Source organism: Diadema antillarum, unplaced genomic scaffold (genome assembly GCF_040938485.1).
Source record: "Diadema antillarum isolate AM-2024a unplaced genomic scaffold, OU_Dant_1.0 scf00000170, whole genome shotgun sequence".
Classification (NCBI taxonomy): Eukaryota; Metazoa; Echinodermata; class Echinoidea; order Diadematoida; family Diadematidae; genus Diadema; species Diadema antillarum.
The window spans coordinates 2,928,262-2,954,739 of record NW_027271059.1 but is presented as its reverse complement, the minus strand read 5'-3'; the positions used below and the strand labels follow the sequence as shown (position 1 = coordinate 2,954,739).

General features: G+C 36.0%; 1 protein-coding gene across 1 annotated transcript in view; it reads right to left on the bottom strand.

Annotated features, from left to right (window-relative positions):
* Window positions 1-5,441: 5,441 nt before the first annotated feature.
* Window positions 5,442-26,478, bottom strand: part of LOC139722678 (epithelial sodium channel subunit alpha-like) — an 88,167-nt gene continuing 67,130 nt past the window's right edge. The window contains exons 13-14 of the mRNA XM_071633971.1: window positions 7,543-7,618; window positions 5,442-5,678 (exon numbers count right to left, since the gene is read on the bottom strand). Coding sequence (XP_071490072.1) covers window positions 5,442-5,678; window positions 7,543-7,618 — 313 coding nt within the window. The remainder of the gene's footprint in view (window positions 5,679-7,542; window positions 7,619-26,478) is intronic.

Sequence of the window (26,478 nt, the reverse complement as noted above, 5' to 3'; positions counted from 1 at the left end):
AGCTTTTATAATTGAGAATTGGTAATATCTATTCAGGATTTTGCAGAGGTGTTTGTTCTCGACATGAAATTGCTGTTTGTTGTGAGTAGAATGCGTTTCCAACTCAAGAGAGCTGCATTGTTCAATATCTTTTTTGTTCCGAACGTCCGTGTGCTATATGCGAACCTCCGTGATGAAAACTATGCTATGTTTGTTGGGTTATAGAGACTGCCTAGATCAGATACATCTTAAAAAGGTATGTTATTATTTGGGAGTGAGGATTAAAGTATGGGATAGTGAAAAAAGAGGTCAAAATATTGAGTTTCTGTAAAATGCACATATAGTGGAGAAAGTGTTTAGCGGAAGAGCAATATTTCAACAGAAATGACGAATTTGGTTAAATCATCAGTTGTCTACCAATACGGACAGGTTAAGGGTAAAAGCTTAATATTGTGCCAACACGTACACATGTCCCTTAAGATATTTCGTTACGATTTTGATCTGAATCAGACATTTGCAAACTATGTTAAATGGTATTCAAATATATGTGCAGTACTATTCCTTACGGACGTTCGCTGCTCTGGACATGGTAAACTTCCGCGGTGAATAAAAACTTGTTCCTCTGGGAAAATCCTAGTATAATTGGGTTCATATTAAAGCTTGAGTTATACTCTTTCAGGCAAGATAAATGATTTGGAGAATTGCCGACTTTTTAAATTTTGCCTTGTTTTGGCTCAATTGTACATCGTTTAAAAATCTGACCCATATAGTAATGCTTCTGGGAGTTGTTATGGTATCTTGAATGCATGAATAAATGACAGTTTTTATAAAAATGGAAAAGGAAAAACGGGAAAAAGAACATAAATATTCAGGTTGTGTTCGCTATCATGAATGCATGTTTTCGTTGTAAGTTAGGCAATATAGATTATGATTAAGAAAATATAATTCAATATGTATTATAACATGGTTAACTTGGCGCTCAAAAGGATGTTCAAAATGTAACCAGAAAAATTCAAGTTAGCCGAAATCAATTCATGGCGACAGCTAACCAGAGAACTAAATCTTCATGATAAAGGCCCAAAACCACTATTTCGGCGCAATTGGTCAAAAATCGTGTCGCTTATGTTCCTTCTCAGCTAGGAGAGATAAAAAGCTCTTTCAAAATGCTCCGGTGATTTTATGTGATGCCAAGGGACATATAGACAAAAACTGAAATCATTTCGAAGGCGAGATTGTACCACTAAGCCATTGGTGGAGGGTTAAGTTCGGCCAACAGGCTCAAAAGTGCATGTCGCCAACGATGATTTTTTATGTTTTCTCAACTTTGTGGGAAAATATGAGCATAAAGAAGAAGCTTATTCACAGTTTCAGAAAAGTAGCCGAACGTTCTATGAAAAACCTAACACAACTTTATAAGCTTATCATTCTTTAACAACAAAATACCTGATGGAAATGTGTCGCCAGATCTGCTGAAACATACGTTACCATCTTTGTGCTTCAAACTTGGTAATGCTATTACAGTGAATACTACACAATTGTATTGTTTTTCTGATCAAAAGGGGTCTAAGTTTATCTTAAAAAATATTTCATCACTCAGCTTCAAAAGACATGCGACTGCTAATCTCGCAAATATAGATTTTAAAAAGGTAGATTTAAGAGAAGTAACATACGTTACCATCTTTGTAAAAAGTATGAAGGTGCATGGCTCTGAATGATTGTTCTAGAGTTGAGACTTATGGAGTAGATTGTCCTCATACCCATGGGTGGCAAAAGATTCCTTATTATGTTGCTAACTTATACGATTTAATCCACAAGTGTAACATACGTGATGTAACTTATAGTTACCACCAAATGACAGAAAGCTTAGTTACACCATTAATTACCACCTAAATGTATACTTCTCGAATCTCTGCCGTCGATTTGAGGCCATGGGATAGCTCAGCAACCTCTTTTACTGGCATCTTGAGCATTGGCAGCGCGCAAAATACCTTTACATGATGTGTTGAAAAACTGAGTAAGTATTCGATTGTTGGAAATGTGTTGTTGTTTTTCATAGAATCATGCTTTACTTCTGTTTATTGTGTGTTTATTAAGTCAGTATATTCCACCGTAAAAATCCAGTAATTACTTTGCTGTACAGTCTTATTCTTTTGAAATAAATCACTCAATTCATTAAGTAACGTATGTTTCGAATTTTGGTAACGTAAGTTTCAAGATGTTGTCATGTTAATAACAGACAATCTACGGAAAAGCCCATTTAATCTGAGACAATTTAAATGTTGCAGTTATGATGTTGATGAATTTCTACGTCAAAACATATCAAATTCATTTACAGCTGTATGTTCTTGTTTGTTTGGAGGATGCAGTAAAAGGGGACATAATCATAGTATCTTTTTAAAAAATCGTTTGGTGAGCGTTGATGTTCAACTTGGCTTTAATGATGTCATATTTCAGGTATAAGCAATGAATTTAACATTGTTTTAAGAAAATTCAATGAATAGCCAATAAAATTAGAGATTACACAGATCTCTACTTCAAAACTAGTGGACCAGGTCCCTGCATTAATGTAGTAACGTAAGTTTCTATAGAGTTTTGGTAACGTAAGTTTCATCAATTCATGTCATTGAAAAAGGATATTTTAGAGAATGTGCGTGGATAAAAATAACCTTTAACTGTTCTAGAACTATTGTTGAAGGAATTCTGTAGGGAAATACGTCTTTTCAATTATATTTATCTTTGGTTATCATAAACCAATATGGTGACTTACTCCCTGACTTTTTTTAACGGAGAAAATAAACTGAAATTTCTGTCGTAATGTCGTTGATGATCTGAAAGTGAAGAAAAACACATTTTGAATGAAGAAAAGGCAACAAAAATACAGTGCATTAGAGAAATGTAATTTCAACTATTACTGTTACCATCATAGATCAGGCCTACATGATAATAATAATGATAATGATAATATATAGTAATTATAGTAATATATGTTTCAGTAAGCTATATGTTTATTACATTAACATTTTTTGTTCTTCCTTCTCGTTGAAGTTGCAATGGGGAAGAGCAGTGCTAGGACTAAAACCCCATATATAGGGAACGTGTTAGCTGTAATCAGAATGTCGAAAAAGCATATTTCTAAGCAAAGATTCAAGAAAAAAAAAATTATGCCCGTCTCATAATTAACAAAGAAAAGAAGCAAAGTTACACATCTTTTTTTTTTTTTTTTACCCTACCACATCAGGGTAATTATAGGGGAGGGGGTTCAGGCTCCCCCGCCCCTTTGCCAGCAGTCAAAATATAAACAAAAGGAAACAAAAAGAAAAAAAATGAATCGCGGACTCACCCTCCCCCGTTTGAAATGAAAAAAAACCCATGAAATTGAGCTTGTACTGGCAGCATCGAATTGAGCTAAAGCCTTTTTTTTAAATATTTCTTCAATTTTCTTTTCTTTCATTTTTTTTCTTGCTTGTCAGTCGATGAAACCCGGCAAAAGAAATGAAACAAAAAAACAAAACAAAAAAATGGCACGGGAGCTTTTTATTTTTCAGCCCGTCAGGAGATTAAAACTGGAAGTGGTCGACTTTTTCTAACTCCTGACCCCATCCCCCACCCCATAAAAATCCTACTTACGGGCCTGCATGCCTATAATCATTATCAGTACCTTTGTTGTGCATGTATAGCAACTTGTCCTTTAACTTTTCTTTTTAAAGATTCAAAACATTTTTCATGGAGACAATTTCAAGATACGGCAAGAATTATTAATGCCAGACTTGTTATTCTTGTTATCCTTGTGGATTATACTGTTTTATGCATACATAACAAGGAAAATCGAGTACATCATTTTACTAATGACAATTTCATTCATCCTACCCAGTATTGTGCTAATGAAACTGTGTAATTTGACGTTATTTCATGGACCTCATTTTGCCATAGTCAACTTAGTAAAGTGGTCATTTATTTAGTTAACAAAGAACATTTCTCGGTTCCTTCTTTCCCTATCTCTTGCTTACCGAGTTCAGACATTTTAAATACAAGCAATACGGCGTTATTGTTCATTATGAAGCACTTTAACAGAGTAATCATCTCGTTTCTGCCGTTTCTTGTTTCATACAAGTGTTGAAAATTTTGTGAATACTATTTTATGGCAACTGCTATTTTCAAACTGTTCCTGCATAGAGTAACTGTTGCGACAGCTGATGAGTCTGCAAAGTTATGGATTCGAAACATATCTTTCAACAGCATGAAGATAACAAGTTACAAGACATCAATATGAAGATAACAAGTCACAAGACATCAAGCATACGAAAACTGTCATTATGATAAAATTAAAGTGAAACATACGTTACCCACCACTCGTTTTATATTACACGTACATCATGACAATATTTTCATCCGTTAAGGCACGAAACAGCATGTTCCCAGCTCTTATCATTTCAATGCCATGAATTCATAAGTATGAAGCCAATTGTCTTCAAAATATCAACAGTTACGGATTACTGTTCTACTGAAGAGTTTATACGAAGACATGTTATAAAGTCTTGCAGTTTCACAACTATTTTAATTGTTATTTTAGAGAATTGTATCGCCATAATATTGCGACATCGTGTTATAATACTCGTTCACTTAGAGTTGAAGAGAAATTAGTGTAAGAATATATACAAAAACCAAAAAGAAAATGTTCCTAAATTTGCTGCACATGTAGTAGTATTGTCTTTGTAACTTACGTTACATTAACGTGAAACATACGTTACGTGGAATCTAACGACTATATTTTTGCGCACATAGTTTCACATGTTTCATCGATGATACTCAAGAATTAGCTGGCAATTTGGGACTGATAGATTTTGAAAATATTTTCTGAAGAAAGTCTGACGTCAAATTATCGAGAAAACAAATTAACATTACCTGTCTAAGGTTTAACACAATAGGACATGCTGTGTTCAGTATAGCATACAGGTCATTTGCCATCCTTCCCATCTGCAGGCAGCATTTACAAACATGGAAGCCGATGGTGTACTTCACATCTGACGCATAATTATCTCAATCATAGAATGTAGTCACCAATCTTAATGCATTTGAAATAGAATGACATGGTAACGTATGTTACATGATGAAATTTACGCCCTATGAAAGAAATTGTCACACCTTTAAAATAAAGCAAAACTATGTGTTCATATTTTTCAACTACAAACTTGAATATTTGTCTCGTGGATTGGTATAAAAATGAAACCTATTCTAACAACTTTAATTTTCCCGTTTTGTGATTGTCCAATTGTGCCGAAATAGTGGTTTTGGGCCTAAAGGGCCTACAACATGTCCTCCTCTGCTTTTATAATCACAATTAATCGCTTTGTTATCCCAGAGAGTCAATCAAAAGGCGAAGACTATTGTCCCTCGAACAAAAAGCACGACAAGGCACACCACCGCAGCGATGATTAATAGGAGGACGGCCACGATCAGCGCGATCAGCACGCGGCGACAATATTGTCGCGCAGCTGCATTGCCCCTTGGACCTCGTCAGCGGCGTCGGCGCGTGGACTCTCCTTCGCCTCTTCCGTCGGCGATGTGGGCTGTCGGCGGATTCTCTTGGCGAGGATTTGGAAGATGAAGCCAAAGAGAAGAATGATCTCGCCAATGGACATGAATGACATGCCGATGTAGAGACCAAGGATACCGCCCAACTCACCCAACAGACTGGCGATCTGGGAGGGATTGGAAGAAAGTGATGACGAGTTTGATAACAAACCAGCAGGTAAAATACGGAGTGTTTAGACTCTATATCGTTATTAACCTTTGAGGCCTATGTTAAAGAGTTAGTTGTAGTCTCTGAGAAAATACCCCCGTTTCAGCAGATTTGCAGAAGAAATAATGCGGTAGAGACTATGTAAACGAAGCACAGAAATTAAGAGACAGCAAGAGTAATAGTATCACGGATTGAACAAACCCTTATATAGAAAGGAGGTATATCCCACTGTATACAAAAAAAACAACAACAGCAACAACAACAACATACCGGCCAAACTTTGGAGATGCATCAACTCATCATTGATAGCTCCCCCTCTACCTTTTCTAAAAATATACCAATACAAAATGCCACAATACCAGATGAATGGAAGGATATGATCGTGATAGTCAAATTCACAAGGAAAGCTGCAAAGATGATATCGGTAATTAGACCTACTTCTGTTACCCCGATTGTCGCCAGGATCATAGAGAAAGTTGCCTATGACCAACGTCAGACTTACTTGATTGATAACCACATCTTTACAAATAAATAGTTTGGCTTTTGTCTAAAGCACTCTACCCAATATGCATTGCTAAATGTAACAGAAAAAAAAATAGTTTGATGCTATTGACTCTAGACATTGGTTGATAATAATCATTGGTTTAAAGGCTTTTGTAGCATTTTACATCAACTCACAAACTATATATAATATATATATATATATGTATATGGCTTTGATTAAAATGCTATGATAAGATGGGTTTTTTTAAATTATTCGTCGAACCGGACACAATCTATACATGTGAATGGTTTCGTTTTAGAGTAGGTAAGTATAAACTGTATGGGGTGCCACAGGGATCCCTGATTGGACCTGTCATCTTTTCCCCAATAATATGTGAATGAATTGTTGTCACTTTACGTAGATGGAACAATATGTTTATTTTACTTTGCAAAAAAAAAAAAAAACCCGAGGACATTGTTAAACGCTTAAATGAAAATCTTGTTTCGGTATCGCACTGGTTATCCTATAACAAACTATTAATTGTGAATAAGAAAAAAAAAAATGTGAACTTTTATTTCTTGGCACACCATCACGTTTAAGAAATCGAATGAATTCCATTATTGATAATAATGTATAATTCAGAGATTAAACATAATACATGTTAATATCTGAGAGTAATAGATAAGAATCTGTTCCTACCCTATGGAAACCAGCTCGGCTGATCATGGTGTTCCACCCCATGATGTGGAAATCAATTCAATTCAATTCAATTCAATTCAATACAATTCAATTCAATTCAATTCAATTCAATTCACTTCAGTTCAATTTAATTCAATTCAATTCAATTCAATTCAGTGCTTTCAAGCTACTCTGCCGCTGGTCTTCACCACAAAGGCAAAAACAGAAAAGGAGATGAAGAAATCACGGTCCATATCTCACAGAATAAACAATTTGTTATTATTATGTGATAAAAATCCTAAGCTCATGCCTTTCTTTCTAAGATATCCGAAAATTTACGACCCTCCTGTTAGCCATCATGTCATCATTTCTTAACCTTCACAACTCAAAATCCAATATGCGACGGATATAAAATCTTCTTCTGTAGAGTTTATAACATAAAGAATATTAAATAAATCTATGAAAGTATTTGGCACCAAAGACTATCACATCGTCACTTTAATTTGCATATTTGTGTATTACGTGGCAGAAGACCGATCCGTCCATTAGAGGATTTCTTAACTTCTAATAATTCCACTTCTTGTTTTACCAAAATCAAACTTGAATACGCGGAGTAAACTTTCGTTATGAGAAGAGAGTCTGGTCTCTTTGAAACACTCACCGAATTAGTAGCAACTTGTAAGTTAAGTTCGTAGTTCAGCTCCTCAAAGTATACGATAAGGTTGACAAGGTTCTTCCTGTAACAAAAAGAATATGTAATTGATCAATATATTTGAGACAATCGCAACACCAAAAATTGCATTAACTTGCATATTTTCCCTCTTCTGGACGTGATGAAATATGTAGCGAAATGAATTGATCTAAACAATATCTGATGTTTGTGAAAATCTACTCGTAATGAGTCATGCAATATCATCTTAACCCAAAAATAAATGCAAGTTTCCCTTTTTGTTTTAGCAGAAGTCCATGACATCTCAATAAGGTCAAGTAAAGTTGCGATGAATTGGAACGTACATCCTATTTTCAAATAAATTTTAATATACAATCTGTTTTTTCATTCAAGGTGCGAACAAAGTCTGATTTTTTTTTTGCCTCTAGATTCGCCATTTGACATGTTTTTTTAATCTTTTTCATTTTGTTCATTTAGTTGCCTTGTTGATTTTCCTAAATTTACAGGGCACGTCATGTTCTTATTGCTATTTCTTCTCTTGATAATTTTATAGTAGTATTGTAATGGTAAACTTGTATCTATTATAGTTACCATTTTTGTCTTCTTACAATTCAATTCAACTCAAATGAGATTTTATTTCCTAAGCACATTTTTTGTTGATACAAGTTCAAGGAAAAAACAAACAATGTACAATGTATTACAATAATATATCTATGTAGGCATATAGATATGTACATGTGAAACCAATTATTGTTCAAAATATTTTGTTATTGGATAAGAGAGGCCAACGTAAAAGACAAGCTTGCAGAAATGTGGGCCACTTTGCCAAGAGGTCCGAATTCATTCAAGCGTGTAGTTTCCATGTTGATCCTCCTTCCATTTCAATGCAGTATTCATTTTATATTTCATTAAATCAGTAAAATCAATCAATGAATGAATAAAAAAGAAAATGATTAAAAAATTATGGCCTATAATAACACGCCTCGGGATACGCGTTTCCACGGAAATCATGATTTGTGAAAGTCACCTCGTACACGTGCTACCAACACATTTACCTTTTTCCTCTTTGTTTAACTTGTGAGGGAGGAGGGATACATCTTTCAGACGTCTATCTACAGCAATCTCCATGCCAAGAAAAAAAAAACACATCTTTTGTTTTCTTCCACAATTACTGCTTGTCAGAGGTAAACGGCACGGAAGGGTTTTTTTTTTCCCTCCTTTTCTCCTACCTCTTGTTTACGGTGGGCTACTGTCTAGGTAGAAGGAATTTTTAGGCCAACAGCTGGCGAGATCGAGGGTTTGCAAGCTGCATCCTTCTCGTAGCACGGTAAGAAATGATTGGCTGGGTTTCCCGCGAATTTTGTTATAATTCATTTGGTTATCAATAAAGGCCGCACCCCGGTATTTGAATAAAGATAATGCAAGCGACAGTGAGAAGTCAAATTACAGGTTAATTATTATTGTATTGGTATGGGAGTGAAAGGTTAAAATTAAGGGAATCGCACTGATTGGAGAGTGATAATGTATGCAAGGTTAAGAGCGAGAGAGGGAGCGTGAGAGAAGACAAATAGCTGTGAAGGAGGAATAAAATAGGAGAAGCTAATCCGACGCGAGAGTGGAAAGACCGTTTGTGCCCATTTGGAAGGGTCCACATGGAACGCCATTAAGGAAACAATACAAAATTCATTTTACTCCAGCCAATATTCATTTCACTTTTAACATATACATTTCACTCTCAAACATTTATTTTATTTTTTATAAAAATACATTTCACTTTTCACAATAATACATTTCACTTTTAAATTAAAATTCATTTCACTTTTCACAAAAATACATTTCACTTTTGCATTAAACTTCATCTCACTTTTCACAAAAATACATTTCACTTTTGAATTAAAATTCATTTCACTTTTCACAAAAATACATTTCACTTTTACATAAACATTCATTTCACTTTTACATAAAGATTCATTTCACTTTTCATAAAAATACATTTCACTTTTAGATACAAATTCATTTCACTCTTCACAAAAATACATTTCACTTTGGCGTACCATATCACTCAGACGAAACCATTTCACTGCGCTAAAACCATTTCACTCTGATAAAACCATTTCACTCTGATAACAAAAAAATACGTTCCTCTTTTTTCTAGGCCAAAAGGTGGCGCCAGTCTGAGAGGAGTCACAGTGCCATGGCACTTTGTTAGCACTGAGCTGAGGTGAGTAGCCGGCCAGCTGGCCGGCTGGCTATGCATGCAGTACCTAGATTTACTGAGTAGCCAGTCAGTCGGCAAGCCCGAAAAAACCCGTCTAGAATAATGTCCAAGTCCTCGCACGCGAGTTGACCCCGCAAGTCATAGAGAGCGCGATTGGAGAATCGTTTTGAAATGCTCATATCTTGGTCACTGAATTATGTTTTCACATGATTTTTCTTTTATTTGATAGGTAAAGGTTAAAACTTGGGTGCTATCTTGTTGATTTTTCCAAGAACGACATGAAAGATTATCAACTTCGTGGCTCACTAATTGCAGATGTTCCGGAAATAATGGATACAGATATTCTTCTAAAATTCTCCTAAAAGTCTTCTTTTTCATCGTGGGGCACCAACAAAAGTTATATTATGTAAAAGGAAATTTATTCAGCTTTAAGATGATACCTAAAAGTGTAATGTGATGATTTGTAGATCGGTCAGCAGCCAGCTGATATCATAGGGATGTCATTCCTTTTTTTCTCGGCACGAAATCGCGAAGTACTGTACTGTCCCACATAGAAATTGACGTGTGTCCTCGATGCCTTTGTACGTGTGTGTTACTGTATGAGCGACCCCAGCGTAAATACACGTGGTCAGTTTCGAGCGTCTAGCTGTGATATACTGTACTTGTGTGCAGTGTCTGTCATTAGACAATACGTACTAATAGTCTACAGCCTCTTGCTTGGCCTCTCTCTCTCTCTCTCTCTCTCTCTTTTGATTATATGTCTTGTTCTTGTTATTCATAATACAATGTATCTTTGTTTTGTTTGCTTTGTCCACCCTTCTGATTTCGTCAACAGGAAGTGTCTGATTCTCAGTTTCATTCTGCCATCAATCATTCACATCACTCTCTCTCAATTCAAAGCATCCTAAGCATCCACTCAAATACATTTTAACCACTACTTACATTATCCACTTTTTTTTACATGCTTGATTATAACAACATTTTGATATAACAAAAGAAAGCTGTTGATCCCAAGGACTTCACTACATTACTTCACTCTATTACTATAGGCCTACCTAACTAGGCAGAGAAATTTACATACATTATTGCACGTGCCATTCTCATCAATTAATAAAATACCTTGATTTTCATTAATAACAACAGAGAAAGGAGCACAATCCACAAGTTTTTTTTTTCTTTATAAATGTATATACATCTCCATATATATATATATATATATATATATATATATATATATATATATGTTGATAAGGTAGTCCACGTGTTGGCAAGATAAAAAGATAAGTAACAAAGCTGCAACAAAGTTCATGCTGTATTCACCAACGGTTTATTTCCTCACACAAATTTTCGAGCGTCTCGCCGCCCTTTCTCAAGTGTTGATACACTTGTATCAACACTTGAGAAAGGGCGGCGAGACGCTCGAAAATTTGTGTGAAGAAATAAACCGTTGGTGAATACAGCATGAACTTTGTTGCAGCTTTGTTACTTATCTATCTATATATATATATATATATATATATATATATATATATATATATATATTATTACATGTAAGTGTTGAAAGAACTACATTGCAGTTAAGTTTCAAGGTATCCACCAATCTTCAGGACAATGTATCACACACATAACAAAAAAAAAAATAATACCTAAAGTAAGAGCTGCATAAGCAGTCTACAGTTTTATCTACTTTTTAGCAGTATAGTCAAATGCAGTTTTAAATCATTTTATTTTCTTATTTATAACTCTCATTTATTTATTCATCCATTTATTAATTATTTTTAATTCATTTTTTGGTGGTGGTATTGGACTCAGTCTCCAGCCAAGTGGCATGTAAGAGACCTACGAAAGGTACAACTGTCAGCGGTCTTGTGAGTACATGTAGGAACGCGAGTAGGATCAGTCTGTCTTGACTACAACAGTGATGTACAGTGAACATTTCCAAAAAAAATCTTCTGGTGAAGCTCAGTAATAAGACAAGAGCAAATGAATGTACCAGGTAGTTTGAACAATTGCAGAGCTACATTGTATTGAGCAGATCTGTACAAATAATTTGCCGGCAAATTTTGACACTGGCAATAAACTAACTATACTGATACCGATGTTGCACAAACATAAGTAACAGTTGTGAATATCGCTTGAATGTTTTGTAAGTGAATAAAATCAAGCAAGAATACCACAAATGTTTTGAGGCAATACTCTGTAAATTACATGCCATCTACACTTTTGGCAAGGTTTCACTCAAATGATACATGTACAGAGATAACTTCATTAATAGTTCAAACTGCATGAATGTTTGAGGGTGTACAAATGCCCTTGAGTACTCTGAAGGCAGGTACACATACGTGTATCTACTATAGTATTCACATCGCCAAGGTTTCACACACATGAATAGAGGGTGACAGTAAACTGGCAGCTGCAAGAGCAATTTGAGGGTGTACATGTATACATATGAAGTGTACTTACTGGAAACAAAATGAAATATGTACAAAATATATAAACTTCATCGACAGTCCAAACAGCAGAGAATGTTTTGAAGGTGTACATATGCCCTTAAATACGTTGAAGGCAAGTACAATGTATCTATTGGTCACACTGCCAATGTTTCAAACACATGAACTGGCAGCTGCATCAACAATTCAGAAGTGTACATACTACATATGAAGCAGGGGCGGATCCAGGAATTCCGTAAAGAGGGGACGTGTTTACAAAATTAAAGGGGGGCGCATGCACCCCTCCCCCATTTTTTTTCTTTTAATTTCTTTTTTTTAAACAAAAAATAAAGGGGGCGTGCGCCAGTTGCGGTCCTAACTGGATCCGCCACTGTATGAAGTACACTTACTGGAAACTAAACAGATACAAAATTTAAAGTAACTTTAAAACATCAATATTACTGGAAATCGAAGCAGACAGATTAGATTTGGCCTTATAGCATCTTGCAAAACATCTATGTGAAGAAATCTTTCATTCCCAACTTTAGCATTGACTGTATATAATCTTATCTGAAATGTCAAAAGGCAAACTAATCATCCCAACATCTCTGTCAACTGAATACACATGTATCAGTACATGTACACAAGCAGTATCATACACATTTAAGATATCTGTGTGTCACTCTCTTCATGGTTATGACTGAGTGAATGATACAAATGTGTATTCGAACCCCTTACCAGTAACAACACTCGACAACCCTGGGGTAGACTACAGGCCAACATGAAACCCCCCAGGTGTTATAAAAATCTGCTCATCTTACCTTTCACAAGGTCCACAATTTTTCTTTATAGGTATCTAATAAGAGCATGCCCGTTCAATGCGAACATGTTCAACATTTTGGTTGATTTGGGGGAAGTACTAATGTAATGTATCATCTATCTAACTGTTGTGTCAAAATCTTCATCTTCCTTATCCCTTCTTGACCGTTCAATTCCTTTTGGTGACATACCTTGTGTATCTTCCTGATTGAACAGAATTCTTACATCTTTGAAACCTCTTCTGAAATGGGTCACAACCAAAATATTAGCAATAAAACATGCATACATGTACTAAATAAACCTCTTATAGTGCTTCAGTGATGATGTACAAATTAAATTCATACCTTCAGCAACAAGACATGCCCCCTGTCGAGTAATGGCTGTACGTCCAGATACTACTTCATACTGTACAATGTACTTGCTTCCATAACATTTATCAAGAATATCATGAAGGATACTATTTAGTTTAATCAGGGCTCATAATTCTGCCATCTGTACAGACTCCAAAGTAATTTATATGCACATAATTTAACATATACTATCTTGCATAGTTCCACACATTGATGTATCTGTAATGGTCGAACTTCACATTTACTACAACAACCGTGCTTTTCAAAGAATATACATGTACATCCTCTTTACTAAAAATGTTACCGGAAAGATGAATGAAGTTGATATACAGTAACATACTGTAATGTGTTACAATTGTATATCAACTTCATTCTTCCTATTGTATCATATCACATATTTAGCACCTTTCTGAGGTAGGTTATCATGATCACATACTGCTCTAGGTTTTTCAATGAAATGAAAAAGTTGACAGGTGTACTAATCAGTTGTTTCTATTCTTGTGAGGAAGTCACTCAGCGCTTGCAAAACTGCAGTGCTCTCCTTGATAAAAATCTGTCAGAGATTGAATAGTACGTGTGCATCCAAGAAAACAAAATACACTATAGAACTGACAGTGTAGATCTTCTCGTTTATGTCATGCAGATTTTCCTGGAGGCCACAGAGAAGAGAATCACCTTAAATATGCATGTTCCATCGGTGTGATGTCAGGTACTGGGGATACCTACATATACAATGTGACACAAATAGAGAAAGGATTAGAAAATGCATAACAACTTTTCCAGATATTAATCCAAATTAATCATAGATGATAATATTATTATAAACCATTATTCACAATAACATGTCCGAAAACATTATGTTGGAGTAAACCCCAATTCAAGCAGAGAGAAACTACAGACATGCACTGTACTATGGTAAACATATGAAGAGTCTGTTCGCAAAAACCGATAAGTCCATTTTTGAAGATTTTCAAGTACAGTCTCTGTCATAAAGTACAAAATAACACCTTTTTAAATGAGATATTGGTCACTACATATAAAAGGGCATTTTTTTAAGTTATGGTCAAAAGAAGCAAATATTTTCTTAGTATTCTATTTTTCCTGACCTTTAATCGCAAATATCTCCATTTGGCAAATATGGACTTATCGGGTTTTGCGAACAAACTCTTCATATTATTCTGAGAATAATTGCATTCATTCAGACATCCTCGTAAACTTTATTGTTACAAATTGTAGATGCGGAAGACTAATAATACATCTCTATATTTACTGACTACTTGTATACCAACTTGAAAAATTCAAATAGCCTGGTACTCTATTAGTGTTAACATTGAAGCCGGGTCAACTCTTAAACATGTCATGAAAATTATGTTTACATCAAATACTAGAATCGCTCTTGTGCCTTCTTTCTCCTTGCGAAAGAAAAAACTAATAATAATAATAATAATATTGAATCTATACTGTTCTTGTTTGTATTAAGTGATGACTAAATCATATAATAATTAACTACTAAGAGATGAAGACTAAGACCCTGTTTAATCTTCTTCTTCTTCTTCTTCTTCTTCTAAATCTTCAAAGGGCTATAAAATGCAGCGAAGGATATTATAGACAGCATACACATTGTACACTGTACAATTTTTGTGAATAAGTTGTAAATTTAAATTTACAAATTGCCATCGCCACATACAATTGTAGGCCTACCGCCACCGGCCTACACTGACTCACTGTACACAACACACGATATCACGAAGTTCCAATTGAGCGAATGAACAACGCTAATTTCAATATATGGGACTGACCCTGCACCTCCGCAGAGATCGTTAACAACGGTGCATTTACGGTCCGAAAAAGTCCCCTTCCGCACTAGATGCGATCACGTGACCTTCCGGAGGACTAGAATACATTATTTGTCCTCTAAAAATGCAATCTTCAGGCCTAATTTTTAACAACTTATGCTTCTAGGGCACCGTCGATCTTGGTATCTGCGTAAAGCACGAAGTATTGCCGACCTGATGAACAAAAAGTCACATCAATCACCTTTTTAGATGGGTCAGCAGCCAGCTATAAACACGGGAATGTTTTGAAAGAGGAAAAATACTATGTCAACTTCGAGATACTATTTAAACGGCAAAAAATGCTCATTTTGAACCGGAAAAAATAACATGTCGATCACAAGAAGTCAGACATCAAACTTACCCCACAACATCGCTGTTGAAAAGCGTTGTAAAACACACGTTATTCAGCAAGTCAGGCGTAGATTCAATTCTCGATGTAGTATGCATGTAACGGCACGAGCGTGCATGTGAGTGAGGCCGAGGCGAGGACCGTCGACTGCTAGCTCGCCTCGCATCGCTCCCGCGCCAGCGTAGCGCGCTAAATCTAGGTACTGCATGCATAGCCAGCCGGCCAGCTGGCCGGCCACTCACCTCAGCTCAGTGCTAATAAAGTGCCATGGCACTGTGACTCCTCTCAGACTGGCGCCACCTTTTGGCCGGGAAAAAAGAGGAACGTATTTTTTTTTAATCGGAGTGAAATGGTTTTATCAGAGTGAAATGGTTTTAGCGCAGTGAAATTGTTTCTTCTGAGTGATATGGTACGCCAAAGTGAAATGTATTTTTGTGAAGAGTGAAATGAATTTGTATTTAAAAGTGAAATGTATTTTTGTGAAAAGTGAAATGAATCTTCATGTAAAAGTGAAATGTATTTTTGTGAAAAGTAAAATGAATTTTAATTCAAAAGTGAAATGTATTTTTTTGAAAAGTGAGATGAAGTTTAATTCAAAAGTGAAATGTATTTTTGTGAAAAGTGAAATGAATTTTAATTTAAAAGTGAAATGTATTATTGTGAAAAGTGAAATGTATTTTTATAAAAAGTAAAATCAATGTTTGTGAGTGAAATGTATTTGTTAAAAGTGAAATGAATATTGGCTGGAGTGAAATGAATTTTGTATTGTTTCCTTAATGGCGTTCCATAGGTCCAGGCTCGTCGAAATAGGAGGGAATCCAGGATAAGACTTCGCTGAGATCCAAGCTAAAAGGCTGTGAGGGAGAAAGCGAGAGAGAAATTGAACCTGTGATACTCCGAGGCTAAGGTATTCCTGCTGCTAAGCGGAATCGGCAGACAGGGCACTGGACAACTACGAGGGCAGACGGCAACTCTCCGCGCGGGTGCAGGGCATAAAATAACTGTAAGTGGAATTTAATGCTGATTTCAGTAATTTTTCCAGTTAGTTTTTTTTTTCTTAGGGACTCAATAGAGGCGCTGTTAAAACGAGGCGCCCGGTATTAAGTGACAATATTATGTTTTTGTACGAAGAGAATGATTTGAGGTGTAAGGTAAGAATGAATTGATATGTTGAAGAAAGTAGGGTGGTAATTTTTTCGTGCAGAAATAAAGGACATGATTATGACGGTCAGATTGGAAGACATTAAGTTTACATAAGTATATCCAATATTGTTATAGCTGTAAACCAACAAGTGCGGTTATGGTTTATGCACACATTGTAAACATTGGTTATAAAAATGCGGAAGTTATAGATTATGATGAAGAGAATTCTCAGGTAGAGAAATGTTTTGGGGAGAATTTAAAGGAATAGTTATAGTAGTAATAGGTATTAAATATTCGCCATAGAGAGCGTGAATGCTATGATGTTATTAGATGATTTTAATATTGATGCTGTAAGATGATTTTGATATTGATGTTATAAGAAGATTGTGATACTGATGTTATGAGTGTGACACAGAATAGTCGCCGTGTATAGTCGGGGAATATCAAAGTGAGAACAGAACAGTATTAACCCTAACTAGGCCGGGCTATTTAGGTAGATCATGGAGCCGGGGGCCTCCCAGGCCCCCCCCCCCCCTCCAGATCTCGGCCGTCGACCGCGCGATCGCGACGAAAACTGGCACGCACATTGCCTATGACGTAATCTATGGTACCACGAAGTTAAATTTTAAAAGAAATTTATGCATAATGATGCATGAAACCAGACAATTTGGTATAAATCACTAAATAAAGCTCACAATGAGCACATTTCGTCGGCGTTTTCACGAACCGACGCTATTTCGTTTTTGAGCGAAAATGCAGTTCTGAGAAAATCGCGTTTAAAGATCTCACAAGTTTTAGACAACGTTTTCAATGACTTTTCCTGTCTTGTGTGTGAAAATTTTGACAGGGTGATGAGAGTGGAAGTTGTTCTTCCTATCCATAGTGTAATTTTAGTGTGAATTCAAAAAAATTTACGATATTTCTGTCTTCAAACTCACTGCGTCGGTTCGTAAATCCATCGTTTCTTGCGCGCACCATAGGTTATGTACTTAAGCGCGGGTCTCACGAACCGACGTAAGTTGTATTACGCCGGTTCGTGAGACCCGCGCTGTAGGGCCTGTACAATAGGTAACGTGCAATACGCGTGTATTTACGAACCGTCGCTATTTCATTTTCGTATGTGTTTACATACAAATACTATTAGGGCTATACCTGCTTATCAACAATAACCTTATTAATTGAAATTAATTGTCATGTAATGATTGTTGTGATGATTACAATACATTTAGTGATAATTAAGATGATAATACAAGCCAGTTTCTCTTAATTGTTCTAAAAAGAGTGTTGTCATTGTTTTCATCTTCATTTAGTACACGCATGTATTGTTATTATAGCTGTGGTTGATCGTTCCAAAGATTTCTTTGCCCCCCCCCTTTTTTGTGGATATATTATTATTTAACACTTTTGCATTTGGACATCTATCATTTGGTAATACATGTATTCGGTATACTGTTTCATATTTTTTACTTTTTACTGTTTTTTTTTTTTACTTAATTAACTTACTTTTTCATTTTTCACATTATTTTTAATTCAAATTCAGTTCACTTCTTTCATAACAATTATGAATGTTTGTTCTAAGATGAAGGATACCGCTAAATCTTGGGAAAAAGACGTGCCAGTCAATAATTAGGTGATACGCTATCAGCGTATCACCTATTGTGATTGTCAAAATTTCTCTTTTGTTTTATTCTTCTTTCTTTCTGCCACATTTTGTGTCGTCAATATCTCAACAATGACATTACGGAATAACATGACATTTTCAGTCAACATGTCTCATAACAATATCTAGCCACAATAAGGTTTTCATGACAGTAACGTATCTATGACGTCATCTAGGCGCCATTTTGTGATTTTCGGACCTTGTCACATGATCGATCACAACTTCATAACTAGATATCATTTCTGTATCATTTTCGGTGGACATAAAGTTCAGGTCACGCTTTATCTTACATTTTAACGCTAGTTACCCAGGTCATCACTACGCGCGCGTTTGCGCGCGTCAAAATTTTAAAAGGCTCAAAACGACTTCCCAATGGGAAATCTCGAAGTTTCAGACAATTTTAAGCGTTTCAAACATTTTCTCGCGTGCGCGTCCGTCCGCGCAATTTCGCGCGCAGAGGGCGTAACTAACATGAAAATGCAATTTTTTTGACCGATTTGGATTTCTGATACTTTGAGTAACAATATTCATTGATTTCCGATCGATTTTGACCTATAACAAAGGAATGCACTGGCGTCAAAGTTGAAATTCCGCGCGCGCGTCTCCCTGCAAATATAGTGAAAAAACATGTCTTTGTTTATTTCGCCATAGCTCTTTAAATCGTCCATTGACCCTATATTTCTCTTGCATATTACAAAAGCATATGAATTGGAAATAACGTTTCAAGTACCGATATTGCCAGGAAAACTCATGACGTCATCATATCATCATCTGAAATCAAAAAAGTGGAATTAATTTTTTTGAGGTACTGTTTCTGACATTCATTTGCTCGTATCTCTATTGTTTAAGCTTAATATTACCCCAAATTCAGATATGTTTTGCTTTGAACATTTGCCTTTCAAGTCCATGTCATGGTTTTAAAATTTGATGACGTCATCATACTTTAAATTGTGATTAAAAGTAAAGACACAAAATCGGACAAGTTTACGTGTTATGTCTATGGGAGGTGATTTTTTTAAAAACCATGCATTGACTTGACAACGTTTAAGCACCTTTATCTCAGATGATTTTGCTTCATTTCCTCTGAAAATTAAGTATGTTGTAGCTGTGACAATAAGCTGCAGTAATCATGCATTTTATTCTTTGAAATCTCCTCATCAGGTTGACAATTTTGCAATTTAAAACTGAAAATGAGAATGGAATGCGGACGAAACGATTCCTGATTCATCTTTCACGTACATAAGTTTACGTTCCTCTAATTTTCTCGTCGAGACGTATGGCCGAGTGGTTAGAGGTGTCGTCACAGAAACGTGAGGTTGCACACGTACGGGTTCGAACCTCACAAGAGCACGAAAGAAAATAATAATTTTTTTTTTTACTTTTTTTCTTCAATGGAGTACTACACCTTCGTCCATGTAGAAGTCACGTTCGCATGTAAACACACCTATACGCACACACTCACACAGTATCCCTTTGTTTATCGTTGGAAAATGAAATTTGTTCATATCAATTCAGTAACACAATGTAGTCGTGGTTACTTTGTGCAGATTTTATACATGTAAGAAGCTATACATTGTAAAAAAAGGTATTTGAATTGTTCCTTTAAGTCAGTCTTCTGTATTGATGATTATTTGTCAATTAGTGGTTTTTGTGGAGTTTCAGATAATGATAAAAAGTATGTATGATAAGTGCAGCGATACTTTCTACAGTTAGTTCAAAGTTGTGTTACAGAGGTTTGATACATACATTTAGCATTGTGTTTGTGTGTCCACGTGTGTATACAGGTTGGCCATATGGCACATTCTAGACAATAAATCTTAATTAATTAGCAAACGCGATCAGCTATGGAACTAAATATGGTACTAATGTATGATGTTCATGATTCTCATTAAACTGTGACGAGTTTAAAGAGATAGCTTAACTGTGTGTAAAAATAAAGCAATAATAAGGAAATTTTAAGGGAATTTGATAACCATGCCTATAATAATTTCATACAGGTACTAATAGCTGCCTCATATTCGTGTGATTGATCGTCATGTCAATAGCAAACTGACAACGTACGATTAATATATCATACATTAAACAACTGTCTTTCAAATCCATATCGATGTTTTCTAGTTTGATGACGTCATCACACTTTAAATTGTGATAAAAGTAAAGACACAAAATCGGACAAGTTTACGTGTTATGTCTATGGGAGGTGATTTTTTTTAAAACCATGCATTGACTTGACAATGTTTAAGCACCTCTATCTCAGCTGATTTTGCTTCATTTCCTCTGAAACTTTAGTATGTTGTAGCTGAGACAATAAGCTGCAGTAATCATGCATTTTATTCTTTGAAATCTCCTCATCAGATTGACAATTTTGCAGTTTAAAACTGAAAATGAAAATGGAATGTGGACAAAACGATTCCTCATGTATCTTTCACATACATAAGTTTACGTTCCCCATATTTTCTCGTCGAGACGTATGGCCGAGTGGCTAGAGGCGACGTCTCAGAGACGTAAGGTTGCGGGTTGGAACCCCACAAGATCACGAAACAAAATACTTAGCTATTTTACTTTTTTTTCTTCAATTTTGTATTACATATTCGTCCATGTAGAAATCACGTACGTATATAAACGCACCTATACACACACACAGACACACACACACACACGCCATATCCCTCTTTTTTGTGTGTTGGAGACCACATTGCTTCGACTGCAGCACAATTTTGCAGGTTGACTTTGTCAAACCGATCATAGTATGTAATGACGACGACTGAGGTGTTGTACTTTGAACAATTGTCTTTCAAGACGATGTCATTGTTTTGTAATTTGATGACGTCATTACACTGAAAATTGTGATTAAAGGCAAGGTATCAAAACCAGCCGATTATAGGTTTTATGTCTGTGGGACGTATTTTTCCCAAGTTGCCAGAAATGGCATAGCGACCTCAGTCGTTACAAGGCCGCTTTTCCGTCTAGCAATGCAATAGATGTTCACACGGCCACGTTGGTTGAGTGGGCATTGACTTTCCCCCTGTTATATCTATACATTGTTTTTTTTTTTGTCTTACCATTTCCGTGGATGACCCGTGGCCGAGTGGTTACAGAAACGGTTTCGCATGTACGCTCAATATAACTTCAAGGTGCCTATATCACATTCTTTTCTTTGTCGATCACAGATGACTGTCATCTGATGACCACAAGCGTATCACCAAACTCGTCCTCAATGTGACGAGTTTTCATGTCTCGTTAGGTGATACGCTATCAGCGTATCACCTATTGTGATTGTCAAAATTTCTTTTTAGGTGATACGCTATCAGCGTATCACCTATTGTGATTGCCAAAATTTCTCTTTTTTTTTATTCTTCTTTCTTTCTGCCACATTTTGTGTCGTCAATATCTCAACAATGACATTACGGAATAACATGACATTTTCAGTCAACATGTCTCATGACAAAATCTAGCCACAATAAGGTTTTCATGACAGTAACATATCTATGACGTCATCTAGGCGCCATTTTGTGATTTTCGGACCTTGTCACATGATCGATCATAACTTCATAACTGGATATCATTTCTGTATCATTTTCGGTGGACATAAAGTTCAGGTCACGCTCTATCTTACTTTTTAACGCTAGTTACCCAGGTCTTCATTACGCGCGCGTTTGCGCGCGTCAAAATTTTAAAAGGCTCAAAACGACTTCCCAATGGGAAATCTCGAAGTTTCAGACAATTTTAAGCGTTTCAAACATTTTCTCGCGTGCGCGTCCGTCCGCGCAATTTCGCGCGCAGAGGGCGTAAGCAACATGAAAATGCATTTTTTTTGACTGATTTGGATTCCTGATACTTTGAGTAACAATATCCATTGATTTCCGATCGATGTTGACCTATAACAAAGAAATGCACTGGCGTCAAAGTTGAAATTCCGCGCGCGCGTCTTTCTGCAAATATAGTGAAAAAACATGTCTTTGTTTATTTCGGCATAGCTCTTTAAATCGTCCATTGACCCTATATTTCTATTGCATATTACAAAAGCATATGAATTGGAAATAACGTTTCAAGTACCAATATTGCCAGGAAAACTCATGACGTCATCATATCATCATCTGAAATCAAAAAAGTGGAATTAATTTTTTTGAGGTACTGTTTCTGTCATTCATTTACTCGTATCTCTGTTGTTTAAGCTCAATATTACCCCAAATTCAGATATGTTGTACTTTGAACATTTGCCTTTTAAGTCCATATCATGCTTTTGATATTTGATGACGTCATCATACCTTAAATTGTGATTAAAGGTAAAGACGCAAAATCGGACAATTTTACGTGTATTGTCTATGGGAGGTGAGTTTTTTTTAAACCATGCATTGACTTAACAACGTTTAAGCACCTTTATCTCAGCTGATTTTGTTTCATTTCCTCTGAAACTTAAGTATGTTGTAGCTGTGACAATAAGCTGCAGTAATCATGTATTTTATTCTTTGAAATCTCCTCATGAGGTTGACAATTTTGCAATTTAAAACTGAAAATGAGAATGGAATGTGGACGAAACGATTCCTGATTCATCTTTCACGTACATAAATCTACGTTCCTCTAATTTTCTCGTCGAGACGTATGGCCGAGTGGTTAGAGGCGTCGTCTCAGAAACGTGAGGTTGCACACGTACGGGTTCGAACCTCACAAGAGCACGAAAGAAAATAATTATTTTTTTAATTTGTTTTTTCTTCAATGGAGTACTACACCTTCGTCCATGTAGAAATCACGTTCGCATGTAAACACAACTATACGCACACACTCACATAGTATCCCTTTGTTTTGCGTTGGAGACTGCATTGCTTCGACTGCTGCAAAATTTTGCAGGCTGGGCTTTTCAAACTGATTTAAAATATTGTAATAAAATGAAATTTGTTCATATCAATTCAGTAACACAATGTAGTCGTGGTTACTTTGTGCTGATTTATACATGGAACAAGCTATACATTGTAAAAAAGGTATTTGAATTGTTCCTTTAAGTCAGTCTTCTGTATTGATGATTATTTGTCAATTAGTGGTTTTTGTGGAGTTTCAGATAGTGATAAAAAGTATAGATGATAAGTACAGCGATAATTCCTACAGTTAGTTCAAAGTTGTGTTACAGAGGTTTGATACATACATTTAGCATTGCGTGTGTGTGTACGTGTGTATACAGGTTGGCCATATGACACATTCTAGACAATTAATCTTAATTAATTAGCAAACGTGATCAGCTATGGAACTGAATATGGTACTAATGTATGATGTTAATGATTCTAATTAAACTGTGACGAGTTTAAAGGGATAGCTTAACTGTGTGTAAAAATAAAGCAATTATAAGAAAATTTTAGGGGAATTTGATAACCATGCCTATAATAATTTCATACAGGTACTAATAGCTGCCTCATGTTCATGTGATCGATCGTTATGTCAATAGCAAACTGACAACGTACGATGAATATGTTATACATTGAACAACTTTCAAGTCCATATCGTTATTTTCTAATTTGATGACGTCATCATGCTAGAAGGTATGGTTAAAGGCGAGATATCGAAATCAGCGAAGATTGTACGTTATGTCTATGAAAGGGGATTTTTGTTTTTTATACATGCATTGACTCGATAACGCTCGAGCACCTTTACCTCACTTGATTTTGATTTCCTCTGAAACTTAAGTATGTTGTAGCTGAGACAATAAGCTGCAGTAATCATACATTTTATTATTTTTTTTTTAATCTTCTCACCAGGTTGAGTATTTTGCAGCATACACTGAAAATGAGAATGGAAGATGGACGAAACGATTCCTGAGTCATCTTTCACATATAAGTTTACGTTCCTCATATTTTCTCGTCGAGACGTATGACTGAGAGGTTAAAGGCGACGTCTCAGAGACGTAAGGTTGCACACGTGCGTGATTAAAGGCAAGGTATCAAAAACCAGCCGATTATAGGTTTTATGTCTGCGGGACGTATTTTTCCCAAGTTGCCAGAAATGGCATAGCGACCTCAGTCGTTACAAGGCCGCTTTTCCGTCTAGCAATGCAATAGATGTTCACACGGCCACGTTTAATAGTTAAGTGGGCATTGACTTTCCCCCTGTTATATCTATACATTGTTGTGTGTATTTTTTTTTGTCTTACCATTTCCGTGGATGACCCGTGGCCGAGTGGTTACAGAAACGGTTTGGCATGCACGCTCAATATATTTTCAAGGTGCCTATATCACATTCTTTTCTTTGTCGATCGCAGATGACCGTCATCTGATGACCACAAGCGTATCACCTAACTCGTCCTCAATGTGACGAGTTTTCATGTCTCGTTCTTCTTTCTGCCACATTTTGTGTCGTCAATATCTCAACAATGACATTACGGAATAACATGACATTTTCAGTCAACATGTCTCATAACAATATCTAGCCACAATAAGGTTTTCATGACAGTAACATATCTATGACGTCATCTAGGCGCCATTTTGTGATTTTCGGACCTTGTCACATGATCGATCATAACTTCATAACTAGATATCATTTCTGTATCATTTTCGGTGGACATAAAGTTCAGGTCACGCTCTATCTTACATTTTAACGCTAGTTACCCAGGTCATCATTACGCGCGCGTTTGCGCGCGTCAAAATTTTAAAAGGCTCTAAACGACTTCCCAATGGGAAATCTCGAAGTTTCAGACAATTTTAAGCGTTTCAAACATTTTCTCGCGTGCGCGTCCGTCCGCGCAATTTCGCGCGCAGAGGGCGTAACTAACATGAAAATGCAATTTTTTTGACCGATTTGGATTTCTGATACTTTGAGTAACAATATTCATTGATTTCCGATCGATTTTGACCTATAACAAAGGAATGCACTGGCGTCAAAGTTGAAATTCCGCGCGCGCGTCTTTCTGCAAATATAGTGAAAAAACATGTCTTTGTTTATTTCGCCATAGCTCTTTAAATCGTCCATTGACCCTATATTTCTCTTGCATATTACAAAAGCATATGAATTGGAAATAACGTTTCAAGTACCAATATTGCCAGGAAAACTCATGACGTCATCATATCATCATCTGAAATCAAAAAAGTGGAATTAATTTTTTTGAGGTACTGTTTCTGACATTCATTTACTCGTATCTCTATTGTTTAAGCTTAATATTACCCCAAATTCAGATATGTTTTACTTTGAACATTTCCCTTTCAAGTCCATGTCATGGTTTTGAAATTTGATGACGTCATCATACTTTAAATTGTGATTAAAAGTAAAGACACAAAATCGGACAAGTTTACGTGTTATGTCTATGGGAGGTGATTTTTTTAAAAACCATGCATTGACTTGACAACGTTTAAGCACCTTAATCTCAGCTGATTTTGCTCCATTTCCTCTGAAACTTACGTATGTTGTAGCTCAGACAACAAGCTGCAGTCATCATGTATTTTATATTTTCAAATCTCCTCATTAGGTCGACAATTTTGTAGTTAAAAACTGAAAATGAGAATGCAATCTGTACGGAACAATTCCCGATTGTTCTTTGCAACTGGATATTGGTCGAATCCACGCGGCCACTTGTGGGAAGTTGAATAGCGCCATCACAAGTCAACGCTATAACGACAGTGTTATTATACATTTAAGTTTCTCATTCGATCTTCAGGACAGCCGTATGGCGTAATCGCTTAGCGCGCTGGGTGTTCATAACGCCATACCGGAAGGAGAGAAGTTCGACTCCCGCAGGACTTTTCCCGTTCTTTCTTTTTCTTTTTTTTTATCATATTTATCATATTATTTTATCAAGTGTACGTAACCCGTGAACACGGCTGCTCTATTTCCCTTGTTTTGTATTGGAGTTTGGAGATTGGGTTTGCTTCATTAATTTTGTCACACTTAATGTTGTAAATTGCCCCTTGTTACAGTGTCCCGCTTGCCACCTTTCGTTTGCTCTTTCCTTTTCTCTTCAGTGGTTATTGTTATACTGTAACAGGATAGGTAGGAACATGTACGTTTAAATAACTTGCAGGAATGGGAGCTGAATTGATTAACTCTAGTCCAGGTGTATGGCGTCTCGCTCATCTCTTTGAAATTCCAGATTGTTATTGTTTGACCTAATAACGGAGTTGTAGACAGGTTTTATGTTACTATAGA